Source organism: Lampetra fluviatilis, chromosome 7 (assembly GCF_964198595.1).
Source record: "Lampetra fluviatilis chromosome 7, kcLamFluv1.1, whole genome shotgun sequence".
Classification (NCBI taxonomy): domain Eukaryota; kingdom Metazoa; phylum Chordata; class Hyperoartia; order Petromyzontiformes; family Petromyzontidae; genus Lampetra; species Lampetra fluviatilis.
The window spans coordinates 6,517,579-6,542,368 of record NC_136281.1 but is presented as its reverse complement, the minus strand read 5'-3'; the positions used below and the strand labels follow the sequence as shown (position 1 = coordinate 6,542,368).

At 40.8% G+C, this 24,790-nt stretch overlaps 1 protein-coding gene across 2 annotated transcripts; it reads left to right on the top strand.

The window, feature by feature from the left end:
* The first annotated feature begins 1,910 nt into the window (after nucleotides 1–1,910).
* LOC144933490 (kinesin-like protein KIF16B) lies at nucleotides 1,911–20,316 on the top strand. 2 transcript variants are annotated; one of them, XM_078858299.1, is made up of 27 exons: nucleotides 1,911–2,145; nucleotides 5,040–5,109; nucleotides 5,430–5,543; nucleotides 6,433–6,549; nucleotides 6,871–6,965; nucleotides 7,078–7,187; nucleotides 7,515–7,657; nucleotides 8,128–8,296; nucleotides 8,969–9,100; nucleotides 9,576–9,751; nucleotides 10,326–10,391; nucleotides 10,968–11,027; nucleotides 11,291–11,410; nucleotides 11,522–11,573; nucleotides 11,685–11,822; nucleotides 12,229–12,311; nucleotides 12,629–12,717; nucleotides 14,092–14,145; nucleotides 14,254–15,367; nucleotides 15,636–15,883; nucleotides 15,983–16,156; nucleotides 16,565–16,691; nucleotides 16,968–17,018; nucleotides 17,908–18,030; nucleotides 18,282–18,371; nucleotides 18,698–18,781; nucleotides 19,272–20,316. In XM_078858299.1, exons 1-27 carry the CDS (start codon nucleotides 2,099–2,101, stop codon nucleotides 19,428–19,430), a joined length of 4,005 nt encoding a protein of 1,334 aa, XP_078714425.1. In that variant the 5' UTR covers nucleotides 1,911–2,098; the 3' UTR covers nucleotides 19,431–20,316. The 2 variants fall into 2 exon arrangements, with proteins under 2 accessions (XP_078714425.1, XP_078714426.1); XM_078858300.1 differs by lacking the exon at nucleotides 16,968–17,018.
* Nucleotides 20,317–24,790: the final 4,474 nt, after the last annotated feature.

Sequence of the window (24,790 nt, the reverse complement as noted above, 5' to 3'; positions counted from 1 at the left end):
GCCGTTTGAATTCGGGCAAAAAAGACGTTTTGTCTATTAGTGTTTCTCTCCTGTGATGGGATTTTGTAGGATGAACGTCGAGATTTATAAGGGCAGGGGCTGACCAATAAGGTCTGAATTGGTCTGTAATAAGGTAGGCACTGATAAGGGGTTGACAATGATGTGTATGTATGTCTTAAGTGGTTAAGGATACGCAGCACTGTACATTCTTTAATCGAGCTTTCACATGCATTAAACCACTTCAAGTCATGTATAGATCGTATTTCATGCGAACTATGCGACACGATAATATTCATTCCGTTGTAAGTTAAATCAATGTACAATCTCTGCCAACGCTACGCCCAAGATCAATATGACGAGTCATCCATTTAACAAATCCGCCAAAGAATAGCATAATGGTTGACCTTTAGGCATTAGCGTATTCTCTCGTGCAATTTAGTTACATAACTGTGTACATATGGTAAATTTAAATACTTTATTTACAGTACATACTGTTGCATACCTGTCAACCCCGTATCAGTACCTATCTTATTACAGCCCAATTCAGAGCTTATTGGTCACCCCCTGCCCTTATAAATCTCAACATTCATCCTACAAAATCCCATCACATGGGAGAAACACAGACAAAACACATGTTTTTGCCCATATTTAAACGGCTGTACTCAGTATGGACCTGAAAACTCAATTTCCCTGTACAATAATACGGGTAACACCGTATGGGTTGACAGGTATGCGGTTGTACATTTGCTATTGAATACGTCTGTTGTCCAGCATAACGTGTGGCCAAATTTTACTGTAGAATATAACGCAAGTTTTTATATTGTACATTTCTGCAAAACGTGTTTTTCTACTTTTATAAAGCGGAACCAAAATATTGACAAATGTTGCAGTGAAGCTTGAAAGGCCATCAGATGAAGGGAGGCAGAATAGCCGGCCGTTATCGGAGTAGAAATATACTTCTAATTGTTCTAGAAGAGTTGTAGAGCTGACAAGTGTTTTTATTTTGCATATATAATCCAGTCTAAGTTTATACAGTATATATGTAAAAAAAATACCAACATGTTCGATTTTGTGCCTCCCAAAATGGGGTTGATTTTTGTTTAATTTGTAACAATCCATGCCCCACAAAACATTTGTCTCTGGGGATGTTTGACGAGTGCAGAATAAAAAAATTACCTCCGATTTTAAAGTCCCAAATAAACAAATTGTAAAATTTTCGCCCACCCCATCAAACGTGAGAAAATCTCGGTGGGCGAGGGTTGTTGGCACGCCTTTTGATGTTTTTCATTTGTTTTACTTAGGCCTATGAAAGTGCGTATCTGTAAAGGCTTTCAAAGGTTCTGAATGCATAATCGCATACAATTTCAATATCTTCACTCCCCCCCCCAGTACGTTTTGAAATTAGTGTGACGCAAAAAATCGATATTGTGGCATAGCCCGCGACCAATGTACAGCATTAGCGCCGGGAATAATACCAAAAAACCTTTTATGTTACTTCTTTAAACGTTGTGTGTCATTAACTCATTAAAACGAGGCTGCAGCACTGTGTTGTGGGTCGCAGCTCGAGGCAGTAGAAAGTTAAACACCAAACCGAGTGGGTGCCACGCAGAGAAAGATTCTCATGCTCCAATGTCAACACCGTCACGTGGCGCCCAGCGGACGAGACCATTACCACATCACCAAAACGCCGGGGAGGCTAAATCACGCAGAGTCCATTGACATGGCAATAATTGCATTCACAGTACCATAGCACACAATAAATATAAAAAACAAAACATTAAATATCCACTATTAATTGTGTTAATATCAAAAACGGTGGTATATAGCCACTAAAGTGAGTAGCCACATGGCCTCGTCCACCCCTAGAGGTGGGTTTAGTGGTCGCGCCCGGGGGGGGATGTCAGCTGACACCGGCCCGGCTCGCGGACGGACGCGGCAGGCAGCCGAGGCGTGCGTGGCCACGACGAACGGCGGTGGTGACGACGACAATAGTCGGAACGCGAACAAGAAACACCGCCGATACGGGACCGTGGTCCTCTGCCGAGTCACCGCTGCACGCCTCCCTTCTTTGTCGTCTCGCACGGGGCAGAGCGTGGCCATGGCGTCAGTAAAGGTGGCAGTGCGGGTGCGGCCCATGAACCAGAGGTAGGCGGCGTGGGCGGTGCGGGCTCATCCCCAGGTACAGCCCGGGTCAAGCCTTGTTCCAGCTCGGGTTAAGCCTTGTTCCAGCTCGGGTTAAGCCTTGTTCCAGCTCGGGTTAAGGCTTGTTCCAGCTCGGGTTAAGCCTTGTTCCAGCTCGGGTTAAGCTGAGCTGGTCAAACCTTGTTCCAGCTCGGCTTAAGCCTTGTTCCAGCTCGGGTTAAGCCTTGTTCCAGCTCGGGTCAAGCCTTGTTCCAGCTCGGGTTAAGCCTTGTTCCAGCTCGGGTCAAGCCTTGTTCCAGCTCGGGTCAAGCCTTGTTCCAGCTCGGGTCAAGCCTTGTTCCAGCCCGGGTCAAGCCTTGTTCCAGCTCGGGTTAAGCCTTGTTCCAGCTCGGGTTAAGGCTTGTTCCAGCTCGGGTTAAGCCTTGTTCCAGCTCGGGTTAAGCCTTGTTCCAGCCCGGGTCAAGCCTTGTTCCAGCTCGGGTTAAGGCTTGTTCCAGCTCGGGTTAAGCCTTGTTCCAGCTCGGGTCAAGCCTTGTTCCAGCCCGGGTCAAGCCTTGTTCCAGCTCGGGTTAAGGCTTGTTCCAGCTCGGGTTAAGGCTTGTTCCAGCTCGGGTTAAGCCTTGTTCCAGCTCGGGTTAAGCTGAGCTGGTCAAACCTTGTTCCAGCTCGGCTTAAGCCTTGTTCCAGCTCGGGTTAAGCCTTGTTCCAGCTCAGGTCAAGCCTTGTTCCAGCTCGGGTCAAGCCTTGTTCCAGCTCGGGTCAAGCCTTGTTCCAGCCCGGGTCAAGCCTTGTTCCAGCTCGGGTTAAGCCTTGTTCCAGCTCGGGTTAAGGCTTGTTCCAGCTCGGGTTAAGCCTTGTTCCAGCTCGGGTTAAGCTGAGCTGGTCAAACCTTGTTCCAGCTCGGCTTAAGCCTTGTTCCAGCTCGGGTTAAGCCTTGTTCCAGCTCGGGTCAAGCCTTGTTCCAGCTCGGGTTAAGCCTTGTTCCAGCTCGGGTCAAGCCTTGTTCCAGCTCGGGTCAAGCCTTGTTCCAGCTCGGGTCAAGCCTTGTTCCAGCTCGGGTCAAGCCTTGTTCCAGCTCGGGTCAAGCCTTGTTCCAGCTCGGGTCAAGCCTTGTTCCAGCTCGGGTCAAGCCTTGTTCCAGCTCGGGTCAAGCCTTGTTCCAGCTCGGGTCAAGTCTTGTTCCAGCTCGGGTTAAGCCTTGTTCCAGCTCGGGTTAAGCCTTGTTCCAGCTCGGGTCAAGCCTTGTTCCAGCTCGGGTCGAGCCTTGTTCCAGCTCGGGTCGAGCCTTGTTCCAGCTCGGGTCGAGCCTTGTTCCAGCTCGGGTTAAGCCTTGTTCCAGCTCGGGTCAAGCCTTGTTCCAGCTCGGGTCAAGCCTTGTTCCAGCTCGGGTCAAGCCTTGTTCCAGCTCGGGTCAAGTCTTGTTCCAGCTCGGGTTAAGCCTTGTTCCAGCTCGGGTCGAGCCTTGTTCCAGCTCGGGTCGAGCCTTGTTCCAGCTCGGGTCGAGCCTTGTTCCAGCTCGGGTCGAGCCTTGTTCCAGCTCGGGTTAAGCCTTGTTCCAGCTCGGGTCAAGCCTTGTTCCAGCTCGGGTCAAGCCTTGTTCCAGCTCGGGTCGAGCCTTGTTCCAGCTCGGGTCGAGCCTTGTTCCAGCTCGGGTCGAGCCTTGTTCCAGCTCGGGTTAAGCCTTGTTCCAGCTCGGGTCAAGCCTTGTTCCAGCTCGGGTCAAGCCTTGTTCCAGCTCGGGTCAAGCCTTGTTCCAGCTCGGGTCAAGCCTTGTTCCAGCTCGGGTTAAGCCTTGTTCCAGCTCGGGTCAAGCCTTGTTCCAGCTCGGGGCCAGACAGTCTTCACTCTAGATTATTGATTTCCCACGTGTAAGTCCCGTAGACCGTCTTCGATCCAGCCCAGGGATGGTAGCCGAACGGAGGCAACGTGCCCCAGACGTCGTCCACGATGGAGATGGAGCGACAAGTTGAGCCCACGCAGGAGCGAAATTGTGCGTGGAATCGTGCGGCAGTGAGAAACGATCTGCGGAAGCTTTCGTCTTAACGATGGATAGATAATTATGAATGATAGTGAAGACTTAAGTCCGTTTAAATTAACAAAACTTGACTCTCCCAGATATCCATCAGTATTTTATGTAATCGTAATTGGAGTGAACTGTTAACATTCACCAACTACTATACAGTAACTTAGTAGAAAGTTACTGTAAAACGGAAGTGGAAACTAGTGCCCGTTTCATTTAGGTCACAATGATTATTGTTACGTGGTACTTCAACGCGCCATGGTGATCAAAGGTCAACACTGACAATGAATTACAGTACTATCAGGGGCCACGTGTTACCTCCTGCAATAACATTAACAAACGGTCATTTTAATCAAGGATAGCTTCATCGATGTAACAACATGATAAACCATTGTGTTGCAATTTACATTGTTCGTGTAATGTTTCCACGATGCCTCTTAATTTAGATTTTAGATCAATTATTGTTAATCTATACAGGGCACTTGCTGCCCAGTATTTCCTATTTCACAAGTCTACCTCGATGGATTCAATAATCATTGGTTCAATAGGCACTTTGGAAGGCACTTCAGTATGCCTTCATCGTTGAACAGCCCAATATATTATTCACATGGCTCATTTTACACATCTAACCACATTAACCAGAAATGTTGAATAGCTCAATGGACAGTGTTCCCATTTACAGATTAATTCTTCCTCTTAAATTGTATTGTTATACCTTTATTATAGAGCTACAGTCATCATTGATATAATTTGTGATGTCTAAATGCGGTAAAATTATCATCTCAGCTCATCTATTGCTTCGCCCTGTTGCATATGATGGTGTATTTTGGAACAAGGTTACTCGTTTGTTATCATCAACACGCATTTTTCTTTTCAGAGAAAAAGGCTTGGAGGCCAAATTCATTATCCAGATGGAGGGCAAAAAGACTGTAATCACTAATTTAAAGGTGAGTATCCATGCTAGACACGCCAAACTGTGTTACATATTATCATACAAGTTTCTACTGCGTAGGTTTTCAGGGTCGTGCTGTATGCATCTCCCGATGTTTGGTATGATGTCACTTGATGAAGTAGCTCCCAAACACGTGAAGCGAAATGTTTGACAATCATACCGAGCGGCGGTGCAGTATACAACGCGAAAACACATTCGGAGAGCTGCCATGCATATTAAACGTTTTAATTGCAAATATTTGTTTTGCGTTATTAATATATTTCTGCTGTTTATTTTGGTTTTAATCTGAAAAGTGTTTCTGTGTATTTTTTCTAGACTCCAGAGGGCAGCACTGGAGATGTGAGCCGAGAGAGGTTAAAGGAGTTTACTTACGATTACTCCTATTTTTCTGTTGACAAAAGGAGCCCCCAATTTGCTTCCCAGGAAATGGTGAACTTTCATTTTCATTATATTATGGCTGTGGTTATAAAGAAAATAAAATCGAAATAAAGTATATTAAGACAAGTATCCATATACAGTAGTCCCTCGGTTAACAGTGACATCGGTTAACGGTTTTTCGGTTAACGTTTCGCCTACCCCATAGGACCCCATGGTTTCGACTAACATTAAACGGTATGTTTACGACAATTTCACCCAATCCAAGCGCTCGTTAAGTGAGGCTGAACCATGCCCTCAGCCAATCAGCGACGCCCATTCATGAGCTTTTAGACCTCGACTGGCTTTGTTTACATTATAGGGACTCCTTACGAAGTAGTTCGTTTCCAGACGTCTGTTGGTAAAGTCGATTTGTTCGTAAGTCCAACTTTACTCCTGTCGATTCCAAACATGTTCTACGGCATGTACACTAAACACAGGGAAGGATGTAGATGCCACTGGTTCTTCATCTTCTGCAGATGTAGATGCCACCACCCCCATCTATTGCGCGGCGGTTGAACTTACAACTCTTGGTCCGAACAGGCAACTGGACATACGGACAGGTTTGTTCGTATCTCTGAAAGTTTGTAAGTCGAATGTGCATAATTAGAGGAGTCCCTGTATATGTTTATTTTTTTATTTTTGGCAGTGGAAAACAGCTCTCTTGCAGACTTGGTGATTTTTACGTATATTTTTTAAAATTATAAATGAATTCGATTAAGTTACTTTGGTTAACAGTAGCTTTTGTGGAATGGGTTAAAAACGTTAACCGAGGTACTGCTATAAATAAGCTTTACGTTTTTGCGAACGTACAAGCTTTCTAGTTAGAATGTAATACTATAAAACACACTTTAAAGTCAAAATCTCGTAAAAAATTCAAGGTGATAATATTTGTTTTGTTTAGGTGTATAAAGACATAGGCATGGATGTACTGGATGCTGCTTTTGAAGGATACAACGCTTGTATATTTGCATATGGACAGACCGGCTCTGGCAAGTCATACACAATGATGGGAAACCCAGTAAGTGCCCATACCTGCTACTTTGGACTTTGCAGATAATGCTTTGAGGCTTTTCTACTTGATTTAGTTTGCTGTTAGAGGTCTTTCATTAAAGTGGAGCTAATTGTATTTGCATTTCCCTAAGCTATTCTTTGTTTTGTAGTAATTGCAATATGGTATGACAAATTATTTTATAATCTTTAATCCTGCTGCATGTGTGCAGATTGCAAGCGGATTTTTTTCATACTTTGGCATTTTCCTGCATCATCGGCAATTTACGTATAAAGCACAAGTTTTCTCATAGTTTATTTTTTCTGGCATGTTTTTCAAAAATGAAATCAGGGAGACCTTGGGTTGATTCCACGTATATGTGAAGGGCTGTACAGAGGCGTAAGTCGGCATATCTCAAGCGGAGCTTCATATCGCACTGAAGTTAGGTAAGTTACGACTTCCTAATTTTATATGCAACTCCACCCGGACACGATGACAAATCATTTGTATATCATAGCAACAATCCGCGAACTTTTTATGACCACATTGTGCCCTTAGCTACCTGGAAATCTATAATGAGCGAGTGAGGGACCTTTTGAGGAGAAAATCTTCAAAGAGCTTCAACCTCAGAGTACGAGAACACCCTAAAGAAGGTCCCTATGTTGAAGGTTTGGTTTTTTTCATTTCTACGTGAAAGACGGTTGACAAATTTGCTTTTAAACCACTGATATGAATGGATTCTATTCTGAAAACAAGTATTTTTTTAAATATTCCAGTTTCCTGTAACTGCATTCGGAATGTAATATTTATATAGTATTTATATTACTTAATTGAGTAAATCCACAAAGCACCATAGCCCCCCTATTATAAAACTACTGCAGACTATGCTTATCTGTGATACAGTGCCTTTGTGATAGCTTTGTGCTACTAGAATGACGCAGATGCCAAATGTACTAAGGGTTTAATTTGAATATATTTGGTCCAAAATTTCGCAGATTTGTCAAAGCACCTTGTGCAGAACTATAGTGATGTGGAAGAACTGATGGAAGCTGGGAACATAAACAGGACGACAGCTGCCACAGGGATGAATGATGTCAGCAGCCGCTCTCATGCAATTTTCACCATCAAGTTTACACAGGTTAATCCTCAATGATGACTTCATTATGAATCAACTTTTTTCCCTTTGCATAATAATGCATATTTGTACTTGATATATCATGTTCAAAAGTTTACATTAATTCCTGTTGCTTTTTCAAATATAGCAAGTATGAAGCAACTGAAATGCAAAATGTGTTGGTGTTTTGAACATAGGTGTCAAGTAATAATTGCACCATGACTGAGGAGTGGTTAGCACATTGCACTGTTAACTCGATTATCTGAGTTTGATACCCAGCCATAGTTAACATCAATGGCAAGTAAACTCTGAACTCCTTTATCTACCCCCACTGATAAGCAAGGTGCAATATGGTCGTACTCCTTCAATGACTAAGATGGCATCTCTGTTTAAGTAAATACATTGAGATATCAATAGTTATTACACATAATGCTTGTGTTGTACATACAACCCAGTTGAGCATGTGACTAGTCGTTTGCTGCATTCCATGCCAGGCCAAATTCGACGCCGAAATGCCACGGGAAACGGTAAGCAAGATCCACCTGGTGGACCTGGCTGGGAGCGAGCGTGCTGATGCCACCGGGGCCACGGGCGTGCGGCTCAAGGAGGGAGGGAACATCAACAAGTCTCTCGTTACGCTGGGCAATGTCATCTCCTCGCTGGGTAAGGGGACTGCAGGGGCTAGCTACACACAGTGTTGTATTACATGGAAGCAGAGAGTGCCAACCATGTGGTTATGGTGTCTTATATCAAATTGTTTTTATAATGACCTGAAATATGATATCATAAATATGTATTTACAGGTACATGGTTAAATAATGCCCACACTCCACACAGCACAGAAATGCCCTCATTCAGCAGTTGATTGACAAAGGGTTATAATTGTCATGATTATTTTCTGTTATATATATGTTTACAATAAGTTACAATCATTTCTGTTTTGAAACGCGTTTTGGGGCATAAGGGTGATGCGATGGATAACACACTGCATTATGAAGCCAGCTACCTAAATTTGGTTCCTGGACATGGCTAATATTGGTGGCGAGTGATGTCTAAACTGGTCCAGGGCCCGCCCTTTAATTTTATCAACCTTGATTTACCCTGTGTGCTGACGTATGCTCAAACAACAATCGTGACCGATATGGCATGGGGAGTATTTCATGCAGCAGTAGATTGGCAAATTACTTTTAAATAATGTTTTTATACATTTTTTTCCTGAAATTATGTTTGATAGATCAGCTAATAGCCATTCATCAAGGCGAACAAAAATAAATTTTTGACACCGTATGGAAAGATTATCTTGGAAAAAAAATGTGCCTTTCTCTTTTGTACCAGCCGACATCTCCTTGTCCTCAAGTTCTCCTCAGGGAAGAAAGAAACAAGTCTTTGTGCCTTACCGTGACTCTGTGTTAACGTGGCTGTTGAAAGACAGTCTTGGGGGAAACTCCAAGACCATAATGATAGCCAGTAAGTGGGCATTACTCACATTTCTTGCTTTCCCACATGTTGAAACATTACATGCATCAATATTTACTTGTTTTTAACTAGATTGTCTGCTTTTTTATGTTTATTTAGAAACTCGACATTCGTAACTAACATTACACTCAAAAGTATATAATATAGGTGACGTTTTGGGCAATGGCTCTCATTTGCGACACATAAAGATGCCAGAGAGGTAGCATTGTGGTTGTGCACCACTGGCAATGCAGTATCACCAAAAAATGTGTTACATGTATTTAGGTATACTACTATTGTGTAGGTTTTTGCGGTAGTGCTGTGAATTCCTCCCATGTATTTTCAGGTTGTAACGGGTGTTGTTGGGCATGTTGTTCGACGTTTGGCTCGACATGTTGAAGCTCCCAACACACGGTACAACCGAAAAACACACTGGAGAGCTTTAACTACTGTTTACCGATATACATGCACTTACTTTTCTTTACAGCAATCTCACCGGCCGATGTCAACTACGGAGAGACACTGAGCACACTTCGCTATGCAAACCGAGCCAAGAACATTATCAACAAGCCAACTATCAATGAAGACTCCAATGTTAAGCTTATTCGAGAGCTACGTGCAGAGATTGTTCGCCTTAAAGCACTCCTCACTCAGGGAAACCAGGTGTGTTGACCGTTATTTTAGACCTCGCATTGATTTGTTTTGGTGATTTTCCAAACGTCTCCAGTAGTAAAACTTAAGGGCAGACGTTCCTTGGGTAGAAATTCCATTAGAGAACACTTCGCACAACACAGAACGCACCCGTTATAACGTGGAACTCTCCCGTTATAATGTGGAACTCTCCCGTTATAACGCGGCTTCTGAGCGGTCAAGGACGAACTACTTTCTTGACCTTCGTGGCTGAGCGGAATGATACAGTATACAGAATGATAAAGTAACGCGGCGGCGTACCCTCAATTCTTTGTCCTGCCATCTTACTTTGTGTTCATAGTATCTCGCCAAACTTTATCATTGCATTATTTATGGGGAAATTGTGTTCGCTTAACTGCGGAACTTTTCCGGGAATGCATCTACCGCGTTAAACAAGGACTTCCTCGTTTGTGCCAAGCAGTAAACTGAGAAACATAACACACCAGCTATCATGTAAAGTATTGCCTTTTCTCATACAAGTGTAATGGTACACTTTAACCCGTAAGTACAATAATGTGGATATCGTGCACAAATCTCTCATTTACAGAATTCACTACTGGATTCACCCACGGCACTAAGCATGGAACAAAAGTTACATCAAAATGAAGCTCGTGTAAGTGTGATGTCTTTTCTGTGTTAAACTTGGTGATTTAAATGTACAAGATGTAATACACATTAATGTAAGCAAATACAGTGGCCCTGGAACGATGCATCCATTCCTTGATATTTAATTTGTAAGTTCCTGATCCAGTGCAGCAGTTGCGCTATGAACATGGCAGCCTGAGTTAGATTCCTGGCCACACCTAGCATTCATGTTGAGTGATTTCTGAACAGGTCCTGGGCTCCCCCTTGACCAACCCACACTGACCAGCAAATTGAATTATGGTCAAACAACCCCCTATGACCTCCACAGTGTGGGGAGGCCTTCATTCAGCAGTGAATTGACAAAGATATTTGACGTTCATGATACATGCATACAATTGTGTCAATCCATATATGTTTATATGAACTAATTGTTTGCATTAAACCACGAGAGGCTGCTACATTAAGCAGTGTTATAAGAATATTTGTATTGAATCGTGACCCTGAATCGTACTGCAGTTTATATAATCCAATGCCTTGTTAATTGTATAAAGAAGATTATTTCATACACTTTTGTATTATAATAATCATGTTTTTTTAATTTTAGGTTGAAGAACTCACGAAAGAATGGACAAATAAGTGGAATGAAACACAGAATATCTTAAGAGTAGGTGTAACAGTACTAAATATAAAGAGTGATGACAATAACACCAATTTTCAGAGTACATAACATGGTTCAACACAAAGCATTTTTTTTGCATTTTTTCTGCTATATTAGCATAGCCATTGCCATAATTAAATAAACCATTTATGCTTTTTTATTATAATGGAAATAGTTAACCAACCTAATAGGTTGTTGGTACTTAAATTCAGTGGAATATTTAATTAGTATGTATATTTTTTTGTAATAATTCTAACTTTGACTTTCAGGAGCAAACTTTGGCCTTGAGAAAGGAGGGCATTGGAGTTATTCTCGACTCAGAATTGCCTCATCTAATTGGCATTGATGATGACCTGCTGAGCACAGGGATCATACTCTATCATCTGAAGGTAGGTGTCTGCTGGGTTTTTAAAAATACAATTTGTTACATACTATAATGGTCATTTGGGTTGAGTGCTTTTGATTATGTAGCTCCATAATATTTGTGTTGTATATTACAGGAAGGAAGGACATTTGTTGGGGTAGATAATGCGGAAAACGAGCAAGACATAAGTAAGTGACTATGCAGTCAATGTATAATTCTGTGATGCCACTACATGCACAGTCATGTCTGTTGTTATATGTACTTGTGACATTTAATGTTTTGTATTCTGGCTTCCTCAGTCTTGCATGGTCCAGATCTTGAAAGCGAACACTGTGTGTTTGAGCATTTGAAAGGCGTAGTCACCCTTGTCCCTCGTGACAATGCCCTTTGCTCTGTGAATGGAGTACAGATCCGTCAACCTACACAGCTCAGCCAGGGTAACTAATTAGTTGTGACATTTGTTTGCACATGTGTTTATCACCATACATATTAAATGGGTCAAAACGATTCACATTTTGCCTCTTTCCTCACACTGCTTAACTGTGCTGTGCCATTAAGTCCCATCGTGTTTTTCCCCTTAAATTCTTATAATCTGTTTTTATTCAGGAAACGTGTTAACTCTTGTTGATAATAGCTTCAAAAATGTAGTTTGTTGCTGACCGCTTGGCATTTTGGGCCTTTGAGGCTGTGTTTAATACCGAGATATAAAAACAGATGCAAGTACAATGATGCATGTATTTGGAATTATTAAGTACATACATTAAAAGTACTCTGAAAGAGTAGAGTAGTGATATTTACCTATAATGTAAAGAATAATAATTTAAGTCAATGTTTGTGCTTTAGGTGCTGTCATCCTGTTAGGTCGAACAAATATGTTCAGATTCAACCATCCCAAAGAAGCTGCAAAACTCAGAGAGAAAAGGAAGGTTTGTCTTCGTTGTTTTTAATGGATGATTCTATTTTAAAAGCCAGCTTTGTAAAGCACATTGAATACCATTAGTGCCATATTTACCTAGAACGTAGACTGCATAACTCAGCCTGGTATGAAGTCATAAAAAAGCGTTTTTACTGACCATTTTGGAAGCTTTAATATGAATGTGAAAATACTTTTTACTTGTGTCAAGGACGGCAGATGCTGCTCTGCATTACAATATTTTGCCGAGTGGAATACTGTCAACACTCGGGCTGTCAATGACTGACCTTACAGCAGTTACATGTCTCCTTTTATTTGAATATATTGCAGAGTGGATTACTGTCAACACTCAGCCTCTCTATGACTGACCTTTCAAAGTCATGTGAAAACCTTTCAGCAGTCATGCTCTATAACCCTGGGTAAGTATTACAGATAACTTCTTGCCTTCTCAGCTTAACTGGCTGTAAACTGATGAATTGCAAAAATGTCGAAGTGTTTTGATAAATCCTTTAATTATGCTAAACTTTTAGATTAATGTACCCGTAAATATGAATTTGTTAATGTTACATTTTGCCTTGCTATGTATATTCTTTGCATGTAAACTGACATCACTGACGCCCGATGTATTGCAGATTTATTTTTCTCTTACCTTTGCTTTGCTTTACTTCCTTTTGGCAGTCTGGACAATTTAAGGAGGCCTTTATTTGTAAGGTAGATATAATATGTTCGCATTAGTTGTGTTAAATTTATTTTGGTTTACTGTTCGACGTAAGTTAGTGTCGAAGTATGTTTTTATTTAAATGGAAGACTGAACTGTTTATTTCTACATAAATAAGCTTTATCATAATTAAGTTGTAAAGCTGATGTAGAAAGATTAAAATGTCCAAAATGTACAATTATAAATTGCAGTTCTGAAGTAACTTGTGCATATTGGGTAAACAGTCCAATAGCGTGTGTTGCCTTTGTAGTAATTTAGCTGAGAATAGTGTTGGTTTGAAAACGCATAAATACCCAAGCCCCTGCCATGTGTACCATTTAATTTGTCTCTCTGCCACTTGCTGGCATGAAATTACATACTTGGTATTGTCTATTGCCCTATGGTCAGTGGGTCAACATTCTATTCACTCCTTGAGAAGAATGGACCCGTAGCCAATAATAATTCGGACGTTGAATTACTAAAGAGCCAGGCACAGAAGCTGTGAGCAATGATGTGTAAGGGGCTACATTTTATGTGGCCGTGATTTGTCACCAGGCCCAGTACTTATTGTAATTGAAGATGTCCACACGAGCACCCTCGGTAGCTAAAAGGAGGTTGCGTTTAACATAGTTATCCTGCTGTGCAGGTTTACACATTTTGCTGTCATTCATTTCAACATTGCTGAGACATTGATTTTTAGTTTGCACACTTATTTTTGTTTAGCATTTGCTCAGTGTAAAACATAAGCAAACAAGGGTGCAGTAGAAATAAACAGTTTCCCTTGAGATTGCATTTTCTCACTGTTGTTTGCAAACTTGTATTTTTTTATTTTCTTGATCTACATTTTGTTATGAGAGTGCTCATAAGTCTTTGTCATGGGATGCTGAAAGTTGTGTTTTTATTAATCCGTTAAGTTGAACAACCTTTCCTGATGTACCCTTTGTGTATATGTAATCATATTTATGTACACTTTATTAAGTTATTCAAAGATGCATATCATGTCTTATTAATTTGTTGATATTACATCATGAACATTAATCTTGTTTAAATACACAAATGTTAATATTTAGCAACTAAGCTCTTTGTATGACGTTAGGCTTGAATTTGAAAGGAAACACAAGGAAGAAATGGAAAAACTAGACCATAAAAGGTTTGTGACTACTACATTATAATATACATATTTAAAATTTCTCACTACATTTATCAATGTTGTGTGCTTCGTATTCATATGATTTGGTACCTGTTTGTGCAACACTAGGAAAGAAATAGTGGAAATGGAACAGAAGCACAAAACTGCAAAGGCAGAGCTGGAGAAAATGCAGGAGGAGATGGAGAGCCAGAGGATGGAAACCCAGAAGGTCCAGCTACAGATAAAGCGGCAGGAGGAAAGCCTGAAGCGTCGCAGCATGGACATTGAGAGCAAGTTCAAGGACTTTTTGGTTGAGAAAGAGCTGTTTGAGGAAGAGAGGCAGAGAGGCAAAGAAGAGATGGAGTTACAGCGGCAGAAGCAAGAGGAGGAGATCCGCACAAGGGTGGAAGGTGAGATGGAGCAGCTGAAGGAACTACATGAGCATGAAAAGACAGCCCGGGTGGAGATCCTGCAGGAACTAGAGAGGCTCAAGAGGGAGAAGGAGCAACAGAGTGCAAAACTTGAAATCGAGAAGAAGAGATTGGAAGAGCAAGAGCTGGAACAGCGAGCCCTTGTGGCGAAGCTTGAGATTGAGTTGCGGGAGAAGCACGAGATGATACAACTTCTAAAGAGAGATGGACACCGCAGGGTAGAAGAGGAGAAGCTCATTTTGGAGGAAATCAGGACAGTGCTTCTGGAAGCTAAAGAAAGTAGCGACGGTAACAGCGAATGTTTGGAAGATGTCCTCAGCGCCAAGCAGATGTATATGGATTTAAAAAGTAGGCAAGTGCAGACTTTGCTACTTTTGGAATCTGAAATGTGTGGGGAGCGGGAAATGCTTGGCCTTGAGATTCAGACAGAGCGAAATGTCCTGGTGGAATTAAAGAAAACATATCAAGATCATGCGATTCATGCCGAGCAAAACGGATCTGAAACGGCAATGTTGGTAACGTCTGAAATTTCTGCGGAAGATGAGAAAATGCGACACTTGGAACAGAGGATTCTTGCAAAGGAGAGGCAAGTAGAGTGGTTGACAGGACAGCAGCTTCCTGCCATAATTGAGGAGAGGCACAGGGCCAGTGAAATCCTGGAGCGGGGGACACCAAGCCTGGACAACACCCTTTACCAGATTGAGCGGGAGTTGGAGGAGATTGATGACAAGCTTCTGCAGCAACGTGCGAGCCGTGACCAGCTGCTACAGCTGCAACAGACCTACGAGTTTACCACCAACGTGGCTCGCCAGGTATTCCCCCTGCATAATGTACAGATGCAATTGAATTACATTTTAAATTGTGATGTATGCAGTACCAAAACACCTGAGATATGGGAATAGTTTTTCCTCGTAATCCTAACTGACTAAGACATTATACACATCATATATTTACTCCAGATAAATGTGGTTGGCTTTAAAAACTTCCATGACCAATTCACGTAGGTGATTATGCTTTTAAAGCTTATATTTTGTGAAGGAGGATTTTTTTTACGTCAATTTTCTTTTGCGTTAATTGCAGGAAGAGAAAGTCCGTGAGAAGGAAAAGCAGATATTGCAGTCGAAAGAGAAGCAGCAGCAGGAGGAGCTCGAGCAAGCCGTGACGCGACTCATGCACAAGCACTCGGCTCTGCAGCGCGTGAAGCATGAGGAGCGGCGCCGGCTGGAGGAGAACAAGCGGCAGCTGGGAGGACTGTCCGAGGGTCAAGAAGCTGGCCTGTGTGCCAGTCTGGAAGCCCAGGAGAAAGAGCTGCAGCAGGATGGAGATCGGTGCGTCCTGGTATTTGCCATCTGGGAATTGGAAATAATGAAAGAAGCTTAACTCGCAAGTGACTTTTTGGCCTTTCATATTTTTCTGTGAGTGTTTAGACTGGAGCAAGAGATGCAGCAGTTGAAGCTAACCATCCGGCAAAGAGATGATAGCCATGTGAGAAGTGCCAGCTTTTCTGAGGACAAGTTTTCATCCCTGAGTAGCCCCCTAAATGACAACGCCAGCCCCATCAAGGCACACTCGCCTTCACTTCTTACTGTGGGACGAGAAAGGTGTGCATAGTCTGTCTTGTATACAGTGTACTTTACCTCCAGAATCGTACTTGGCAGAGCGTCGTGATTTGCCATGCTTTTAGCCATTACACTTACATTACATGTATTGTGGGTAAAATTAGTTTACTCATTCTGTCTTTAATTGTGTGTCTATTAAAAAGACTTGCTAAGTGCCCTTCGGCATGTACAGTGAATAGAATGCTAGCAGCACTGAACCACATGGGATGGAGATAGCGTGGGGGGCCTTAATCCAGCAGTAGATAGATAGTGGCTGATACTGATGAAGTCAATGTGCTAGTTGACAAATTGAATACAATGTTTATGTGCGTGCAGTATTGCTGTTCTTTTTTTTTGCTGCCGGTATCCTATTATAATTGGAAATGTGGGTCACTGCATTTGCTCCTGCAGGCTGAACTCTGTAATTGAGGAGGAGGTGAGGCGGAGACTGCATGAGGAGCAGCACAGTACCTCCCTGGCATTTTCCCCCGAGCCAAGTCAACAGCTTGACTCCTCCTGTTCCACCGATGGCTCAAAGGCAAATGCATAATTATCCTTATACCTGCTCGTAATTAAAATTCATCGCACTGGATTGCTAAAGTGCAAAATACGTAATGCATGTGTATAAACTCACGAGGTGGCACATTGACTCTGTTGCATTTTGTAACGACCCTTGTTGGGTATTATTGTGTTTGTTAGGAAGGACCAGGGGTTTGTCATGTTGATTCATTTTAGGTCGTCTATGGTATTTTGTCATTGTTCCAGCATTCCATGTCATGATGTTTCATATCAGTTTTGTTTATGGTCTCATCAGACAGATGAATTGTGTCAAAATGGTACTTTTTCAAGAAAAATGAAGTATGAGGTATGTCATGGGCAGTTAACAATATTGATTGTTTTTAAATTATCAACACTTAATTTCACGCTAACTTAATTGAACCATTGAATATGTTTCATGCCGCTTATTGAAATTTTTTTAAAAAGGAAAATGTAGAGGGTTTTGTCCCAATACGGTAAATGGCTTGTAATTGTAATTCTGCATGGTGCATCATTTAATCTCATCAGGAATTAACTACGAATAAAATCTATAATTGCAATGCTCGACATCTTGGGTGAGTAACCATGCTCATTGCGTACAACTTACTACATTCAGTAGGGAACGAGAGTTTAATTATGCATCTGTGTGCAAATCCAAAAACAAAGAGAGATTTGGTAGACAAATGGATATTCAGTCTCTCAATTTTGGTCATGAAAATAATCTGTTCCCTTTATCATTCTAAATTCTCAACTCTAATGAATGCATATTCTTAGGTTTTTTCGGTAAAGTCACGTAGGTAAAACATCAAAATTAATAAAAATAAAATAAAGATCACGACGTTTCGGAGGCAACACAAGTCTCCGAAACGTCGTGATCTTTATTTTTTTTTTTTTTAATTTTGATGTTTTACCTTCGTGACTTTACCGAAAAAACCTAAGAATATGAATCCATGCAGTCACGAAAGCTTCAAATCTAGAATCTAATGAATGCAGCTTCGTGTACTCGTTTCGATTTAAATAGAATACATTGCATATATGACTTGTTAGAGCTTTGTGTGCATTGTCTCAATATGACCGTGCTTTGGTGTGATATTTTATTTTAGTAAACTATATTGTCCCAGGATTAGCAGAACAAAAAATTATGTCCTTACCTATTTATAAATGTACCGCCTCTTGTAATAGTTTTTTTCACACGTTTGTGAATTGTCTTTGCACAGAGAATATTGTCTAGACCTCTGGATGTGGACATCTCCGCTGTGAAAGAGCCACTAAAAGTTTCAATTCCGCGTTACGTCCTGCGTGGTCAGGGAAAAGCTGAGCACTTCCAGTTTGAAGTAAAGGTACTTCATTTTCATTGCAAGTTACTTGTATGTCAATGCCTGCGTTGTTACATTTATAAGGTTGCAATAATAATAATGTGACCTACCTGTTAACAACATGCATACAAAGTGTCTTCAACAAGCCTGTAAAGTTACAAAGCTCGTCAAATTATCGTCATCAGCGATTAAGCCTTCATGTGCAATATTTAAGAACTATGCAAATGCTTTGAAAAGAGGTTGTGTTGCATGTGGTTGACTGACTTGTGTTGCAGGTCACGGTGTTGGGGGAAACGTGGTCAGTTTTTCGACGATATAGCCGATTTAGAGAAATGCACAAGCTCATGAAAGCTCGATATCCCGAGGTGAAACATTAAACCTACACGACATGACTAGTTTCAGAAGTAGCTTGGTATATTAACATCACGAAATGAGTGAAATGCTTTGCAATATTTCCGGTCATTTTCTTCACTTGTAATTTGTAACGTAATTCTGCAGCACATAATGAATATCATTTATCTGCACTGACCTATGGCTGTTCTGTCTTGCAACTAAATAGTAAAGGAATAACTTTGTTACTGATTATAATTTGTGATTTTTATTTGTGTGTCTTTAATTAGGGTTGTAGAATGTTCGCTTTGTTTTCAGGAGCTTATCTGTTCGTTTATGAAAGCACGTGTTTGTCCACTAGGTGGCAGAATTGGGATTCCCTCCGAAGAAGCTGTTTGGAAATAAAGATGAGCGAGTAATAGACCAGAGACAGGCCCAATTGGAGGTACCATATACTTGCTTGTCATTGTTAAATATATATTTTGTCATATTCCTAGGTTTTTTCGGTAAAGTCACGTAGGTAAAACATTAAAATTAATAAAAGTAAAATAAAATAAAAATCACGACGTTTCGGAGGCAACACAAGCTTCCGTCTTCAGGTGGAACCGTCACAGCCACGACAGCTGTATCAAGTAAATTAATTTTAATGTTTTACCTACGTGACTTTACCGAAAAAACCTAAGAATATGAATCCTTGCAGTTACAAAAGCTTCAAATCTAGAATATATTTTGTCACTTAGCTACGCGGAGGTTGTGTATATTTTCAACATTAGTTATAATTTTATAACATGTATTTATTATATTTCGGTAAATAAGGCTTCGAGCAATCCTCTAGGATTGTGATTTAATTTGAAGCAAAACATAGATAATTATTGTCCATGTGCTGTTTTTGTTTTTTCAAAGAAAATACCATAATGTTGTTTTCCATGCTGCAGACTTACTTGCGGAACTTTATCGCGATCATGCTGAGAATCCCAGAGTCACCCCTGAATCTGCAGACGGCAGGAGCGACACTGTCCAAGCATACAGTGTGTGAGGCAGTATCCTTCTTTAGGAAAGGCGTCTTTGACTCGAGCAGCCATGGGACAGGATGACGTTGCTGGGAGGTGTGTTTGTGGCCTCTGAAAATGTATATATGTTAAATATATTGAAGGTTTTGAAGAAAAAAGTACTCTGTCGGCACTTTCAAGCCATCTCAAACCTAACGGGCTTCCTGTTCAGGCCATATCATTGAAGGTCTGAATTCCTCCGTGCAATATTGTTGCGAGCACTTTTTGTATTCTGTACAATGTTGACCCCAGGTTACCTTGTATGCTGTGGTCTTGGTTAACAGTTCTCAGAATTTTTGTTGTGTTCTGGTTAATATGACGTGTGAACGCCTTAAGAAGAAATATTGCTTTCTTCTCTGAATGTGGTTGTGTGTTTCTGCCTGGATAAACTTGCCATGTGTCTTGATGTTACAAGTCGTTTTTGTATAATACAATGTAAATGCTGACCAAAGGGCAAGCAGACTATTGGTGATCACTTGAAACTGTAAATATACGTCCTTCATTTAGTTCAAAGAAAACATTTTAACTCAATTGGAAGTGTTGCTGGTGTGATGTATCGGATAAAAAAAAAACACCTGTCATGAATAGCCCCGTATGAAATATATATTTGTGATCTTTATGTAGGTCGTAACTTACCTTTTTCTTTGCATATCATGCATCTTGTTTGAAACATATGTGAGCTTGCCTGAGAATTTAAATGATACAAAATGAAGTGGCATATTTATAGGCGACCTAGATTTGTTAACACGAGTATTCATGTAATTATTTTACCTGAGAGCGGAAGGCATTTTCACACAGGAAAAAGAAACAGTAATTACTCAGATAATCTTAGCAATTTTATTTAAATAAAATAACCTCAGTTTATAAGATCAATGCTGTATTTTGTTGAAGTAATTTCATGGAATATTTACAATAAATTTATATCATTTGATATGCTCGTACTGTGTTCTTTTCTATCTACCTCGTAAAATGTGCCACTTGATTGCAGAGCTTTAATAGGCCTATGAACGTAGGATGTCGTATTATTTTTGCAGTGTAAACTGTGCACAGTTAAAACGATACCTTAAGGTCTTATTCGTGTTTTTCTATCATAAGCTATGCCTTTGTGGCAGTGACTTGGCCCAGCGGTAGAGCAGTCACCGCGTATTGCAGTCGCTTTTCGAATCTGAAAGTCCGCCCTTCCCGTACGCTTCACAGTGTACGTTAAAGATCCCCTGATCTCATTTGAGGAGGCCATTGTGTGCCAACATCGTGGTCCAAATTTGCCAATCCTAAACAATAAAGCAAATCACTGAATGGAGATTACACACAGGAAAATTGCCCCCTATTTTGCAACTATTTCAGACTCAATGCCTTCTTGATGGCCTTGCACTATTAAAACGGTGTGAATACCAAATGCTTTAAATTAGTATTTATACGTGTTTTATATTAATATACAAAATGCTAAAACGTATTTAGTAAATTGCAATAAATGTGCATGTATCCATTTGCATATTATAAGGCAGCAATACATGGTGTCGGTTGGAGTGCTTTTGAAAGGTCGAGCCTGATAATGAAGTAATATACCAATGTGCTTAAAAAAAGGTGTATGGTCAGTAACAAAAAATAAAGAACAATTGAATGGAGAGATGCATGCTCGGAATTACACTGAGGGACAGAAATATGAACATGGATCAGAGAACACGTAGGTGAACAGCATTCACATGGAGAAAAGTGGGTTTGGTCAGGGTATGTCTGCTAAAAGAGATGGTGGCTGATGGTCGAGAATAATAACGGAGTGACAGCCAAGAAATTGAACGTTCTTGAGAGTACCCCTACCTTGGAGATTAAGTGATGAAATCAGTTTGTGTGCAAGTGCTAAATGGATGATTGTATTTGCAGGATCGTGAGAGATGGCGGTGGCTTGGCGAGGCCTTCGCCGAGCAGTGAATTGACCATGGCAGATGATGGTGACTTGCTAAATTATTTATTGTACAATGGCATCTTTGCTGGCTGGCTGATTTGGGATTGTTCATCGTCTGTCTTGATCCGAAATGTAATTTTTGTGTGATTTGTCATTAGCGTATGGCGTGGATCTAAGGGTGGTGTTTCATCTGCGCCATCCTACATGACGTTTTCTTTTATTGCAAAGCCGTGGAAAACTAATTAAAATCTGTCCTTTGCGTTGCAAGTGGCCATTCATTTATATTTTGCCTTGGTCGCGACATGCCGCCGTGGTTGTCGGGCCAGCTGTCGCTGTGCGGTCACTTAGGCGTCGCTGTAATTAAGACGGCATCTCGGAAAGCCTCGCGTCGAGTGGCGCCGACCCGCACGACTTTACACTGCATACAATTACTGAACTCTTTTTTTTCTTCCCTTCACTATACCCTAAATAGTGTTGTGTATCGTGCATGCATTATACAGTTACCATTTTGGTCGCATCACTTTTTAAACGTGATATGTTTACCGAACGTTGGGGCTTTTGAACGCATTTAAAGCGTGCGCACGAATAAAATATTGTCAACCTGCTGGGGTTGCGTTTATTTTCAACCCCTCGCAGTTATGTATAGATCATGCAACATAAGTCCATTTGATGTTCGGTTATTCTGTTGATAAATAAACTAAAGCAATTCGTGCGATCTGCACAGTCTATTATTAATATCCAATTCATTATAGTTTGTCTTACATATGTGCAGTATATGTAGGTTTTGGAGGGATCTCTGCTGTTTGAATTATAAACTAATCTCAAACCGCACTAAAAACGTTATTGCTTGTGATATGTTCAAAATAATGCAAGTCCAAGCAATGTCTAGTCATAGATTTGGCATCAAAATTTTGTTCAAGGTTGTGACTTTTATCATTCTTTCATGCGGAATTGTACACATGGAGAATTGATAACATTCCTAGGAATGTTTTTTGTATGTAACTATTGTCATAAGAAGGGAGATGTAAAGGAGCATCAGCCACAGTTGACAGCTTGGACAAGCCCAGTGACAAGAGGCGAGTGTGTTGACAGGCATCACACTTCAAAGGCCACACGAATGCAATATAGGAACCTACTCTTTAATAATGAAGAAAATCATCATTCAGCCGAGCTGGAGAAGAGGCCTTTGGTCGCCAGGTTTTACAAAAATAATATTCCCAGTTAAAGTTTTGTTTCACTTGATGGAAAGTTGTTCAGAATGCTAGACATCGACCACTATTTGATTTTCAGAATTGATGTCAAAGTAATGGAGATGACTTAAAAGGACCAAAAATTTGTTTCATTTGGCAATTTTGCTCTTTTTCAAGGCATGAGCCACCAAGTTGTTGGTAAAAGCTACTCATTTGTGTTGAATAAAATGTTATATTCAACTGGCCCTGGTGATTATGAAAATCCCATGGTTAAAATATGTGTTTATTTTACGAATACATTTTTGTCATTTGTTCATTTGGAACTCTACAGTAAATACAGCCTGGTGATTAACAATGTGTGGCAGAACCATATGCCGCTATTATACTGATCATTTGTTAGGAATTCTATATCCAGATGTTGGAGGAAAAGATAAAAGTGTTAGACTTTCAAGAGTGTGGCTTATTCCATAGACATTACAGAATCTAGGAATAGGTTACAGATGGTCGTTTTATGATATGTTGCATGGCTCTGCATTCTACAGTTACTCAGAAACCGTTAATTGTTTGCGAATTGTTCCTGTTTAAAAATAGGTCAATTGAAGATGCTTGCCTCGGGTTTAAAGTGCAAAGAGTTTAATTGCAGGGGATGCCTGTTTAAAATTAGTAATCGAGGTAACTGTATATGTTATTTTAACCTACCCTTTCAGAATGAAGAATACTGTCGCTCGCAGACGCTGCCTGCAATTTGAACCAGTGGTCTGGTTTTGCTTTGTGCGCGAGTGATTTGTGAACGTGTCCGGGAACCAACAACTGTTTCGGCAGATGTCGCCTTAAAAATATGCGAGAAAAGGGCCAGTGCTGCAGCTGCTGTATTATTAGCTTGCATATAGTCCACAAGTTTCATGAGCCTTCACCCTAAACAGTATTTCAAGCAATAACCTACATATTCAATGTTAAAACGGATAATTTCTTTACAAAAAAACGACATTTTTGTTAAATCGAAGTCTACTTTTTTTCTGAAAGCATTTTATTAACAAAACGATTCGGGTACACGCCACAGAGAATATGAGAGGGGATTGACACCAGCACAAACACATTACGGATTACAGTGCAATGGAAAAACCTGTCTAAGCCGCACGTTTCAATCAAGATTTCAATACACTCTATAAACCCTGGTGTCTTCCTAAGGTCTGACACCCCTTTAGAAGAAGAAGAAAAAAGGGAGGGATGGATCGGGGGGACTGCCCAGTGCCGTAATGAATGCTCGCAAGAATTAATGCCCAGTGTAGGAGAGGTATTGAAGGGGTTCCACATTTAGTGACGAGCTTCCTCCCAGCCCTATCGAAGTCAACCTTTGTTTACCAATGACCGCAATGGATTGAGACTCAATATCTCAATTTTGGTATTGGTTTTAAAAAGCAAGATGAGTTCCGGGGTATGTTTTTAAGGCTCGACAATGTTTTTCCGTAGTCTGCAGATTAAAAGACGCTTCAGAAAGTCAGACGCACCCCAAACTTATGCCCGGTGTTAATGAAGTTATATAAATCTGGTCACGTATACATCAGTACCAAATAATGAGACAATTCTCAACGTTTGCTTTAATTTACAGGAAGGGAGAAATGAGTGTAAGTTTGTAATTTTACATTATAATTGAATGGACCACTGTATTTCAGTAGTAGTTATTTATGTGTGGTATCAATTTTGTTTGTCACCCAGTCTTGTAACTGCAAGCTGATGAACTTCGTAGGTCACTCTTACTTCTGGCTGACAGTATATTTTTCCTCTGAAAGGACTGCATTTAATTTGATCTACACTTGCATTGCTACCTTGTCGCAATAGGTCAGAGATGTTAAAAAAGTCTTCGGATATTTTAGCCGCTAGTTTATATATGTTGCTGGGGTGTGTTGTTTCATTTGTGAATTGCTTTAAGTTAAAACGACTGGAATGTAGAGTTTTTTCAATTGATCTAATTTGGTAATTGTGCTTAAGTAAAAAAAAGAGTCATTAAGTTTGTCAGTTGATGGTTATGTATTGATTAAAATCATCCAACAGCACATATGGTGAAGGGCGAAAGATCGTGACATGCTCCATTTAATTTAAATGCAGCCCAAGCTAACATCTAAATCAAAATTTTTATAAAAGGGAAGCCCTTTGGGTTTAGGGGGTTAAGTGCACATGGGAAATAATTTAATCAGACACCCAGATGAGTGGGATGCCGAAGGTGAGATGAGTGGGATGAGTATTTTATCGTAAGAATGCGGGACATGAAACAGCCTTGCTTGCCAAATCTAATGTGGGGGTCAACGAGCACG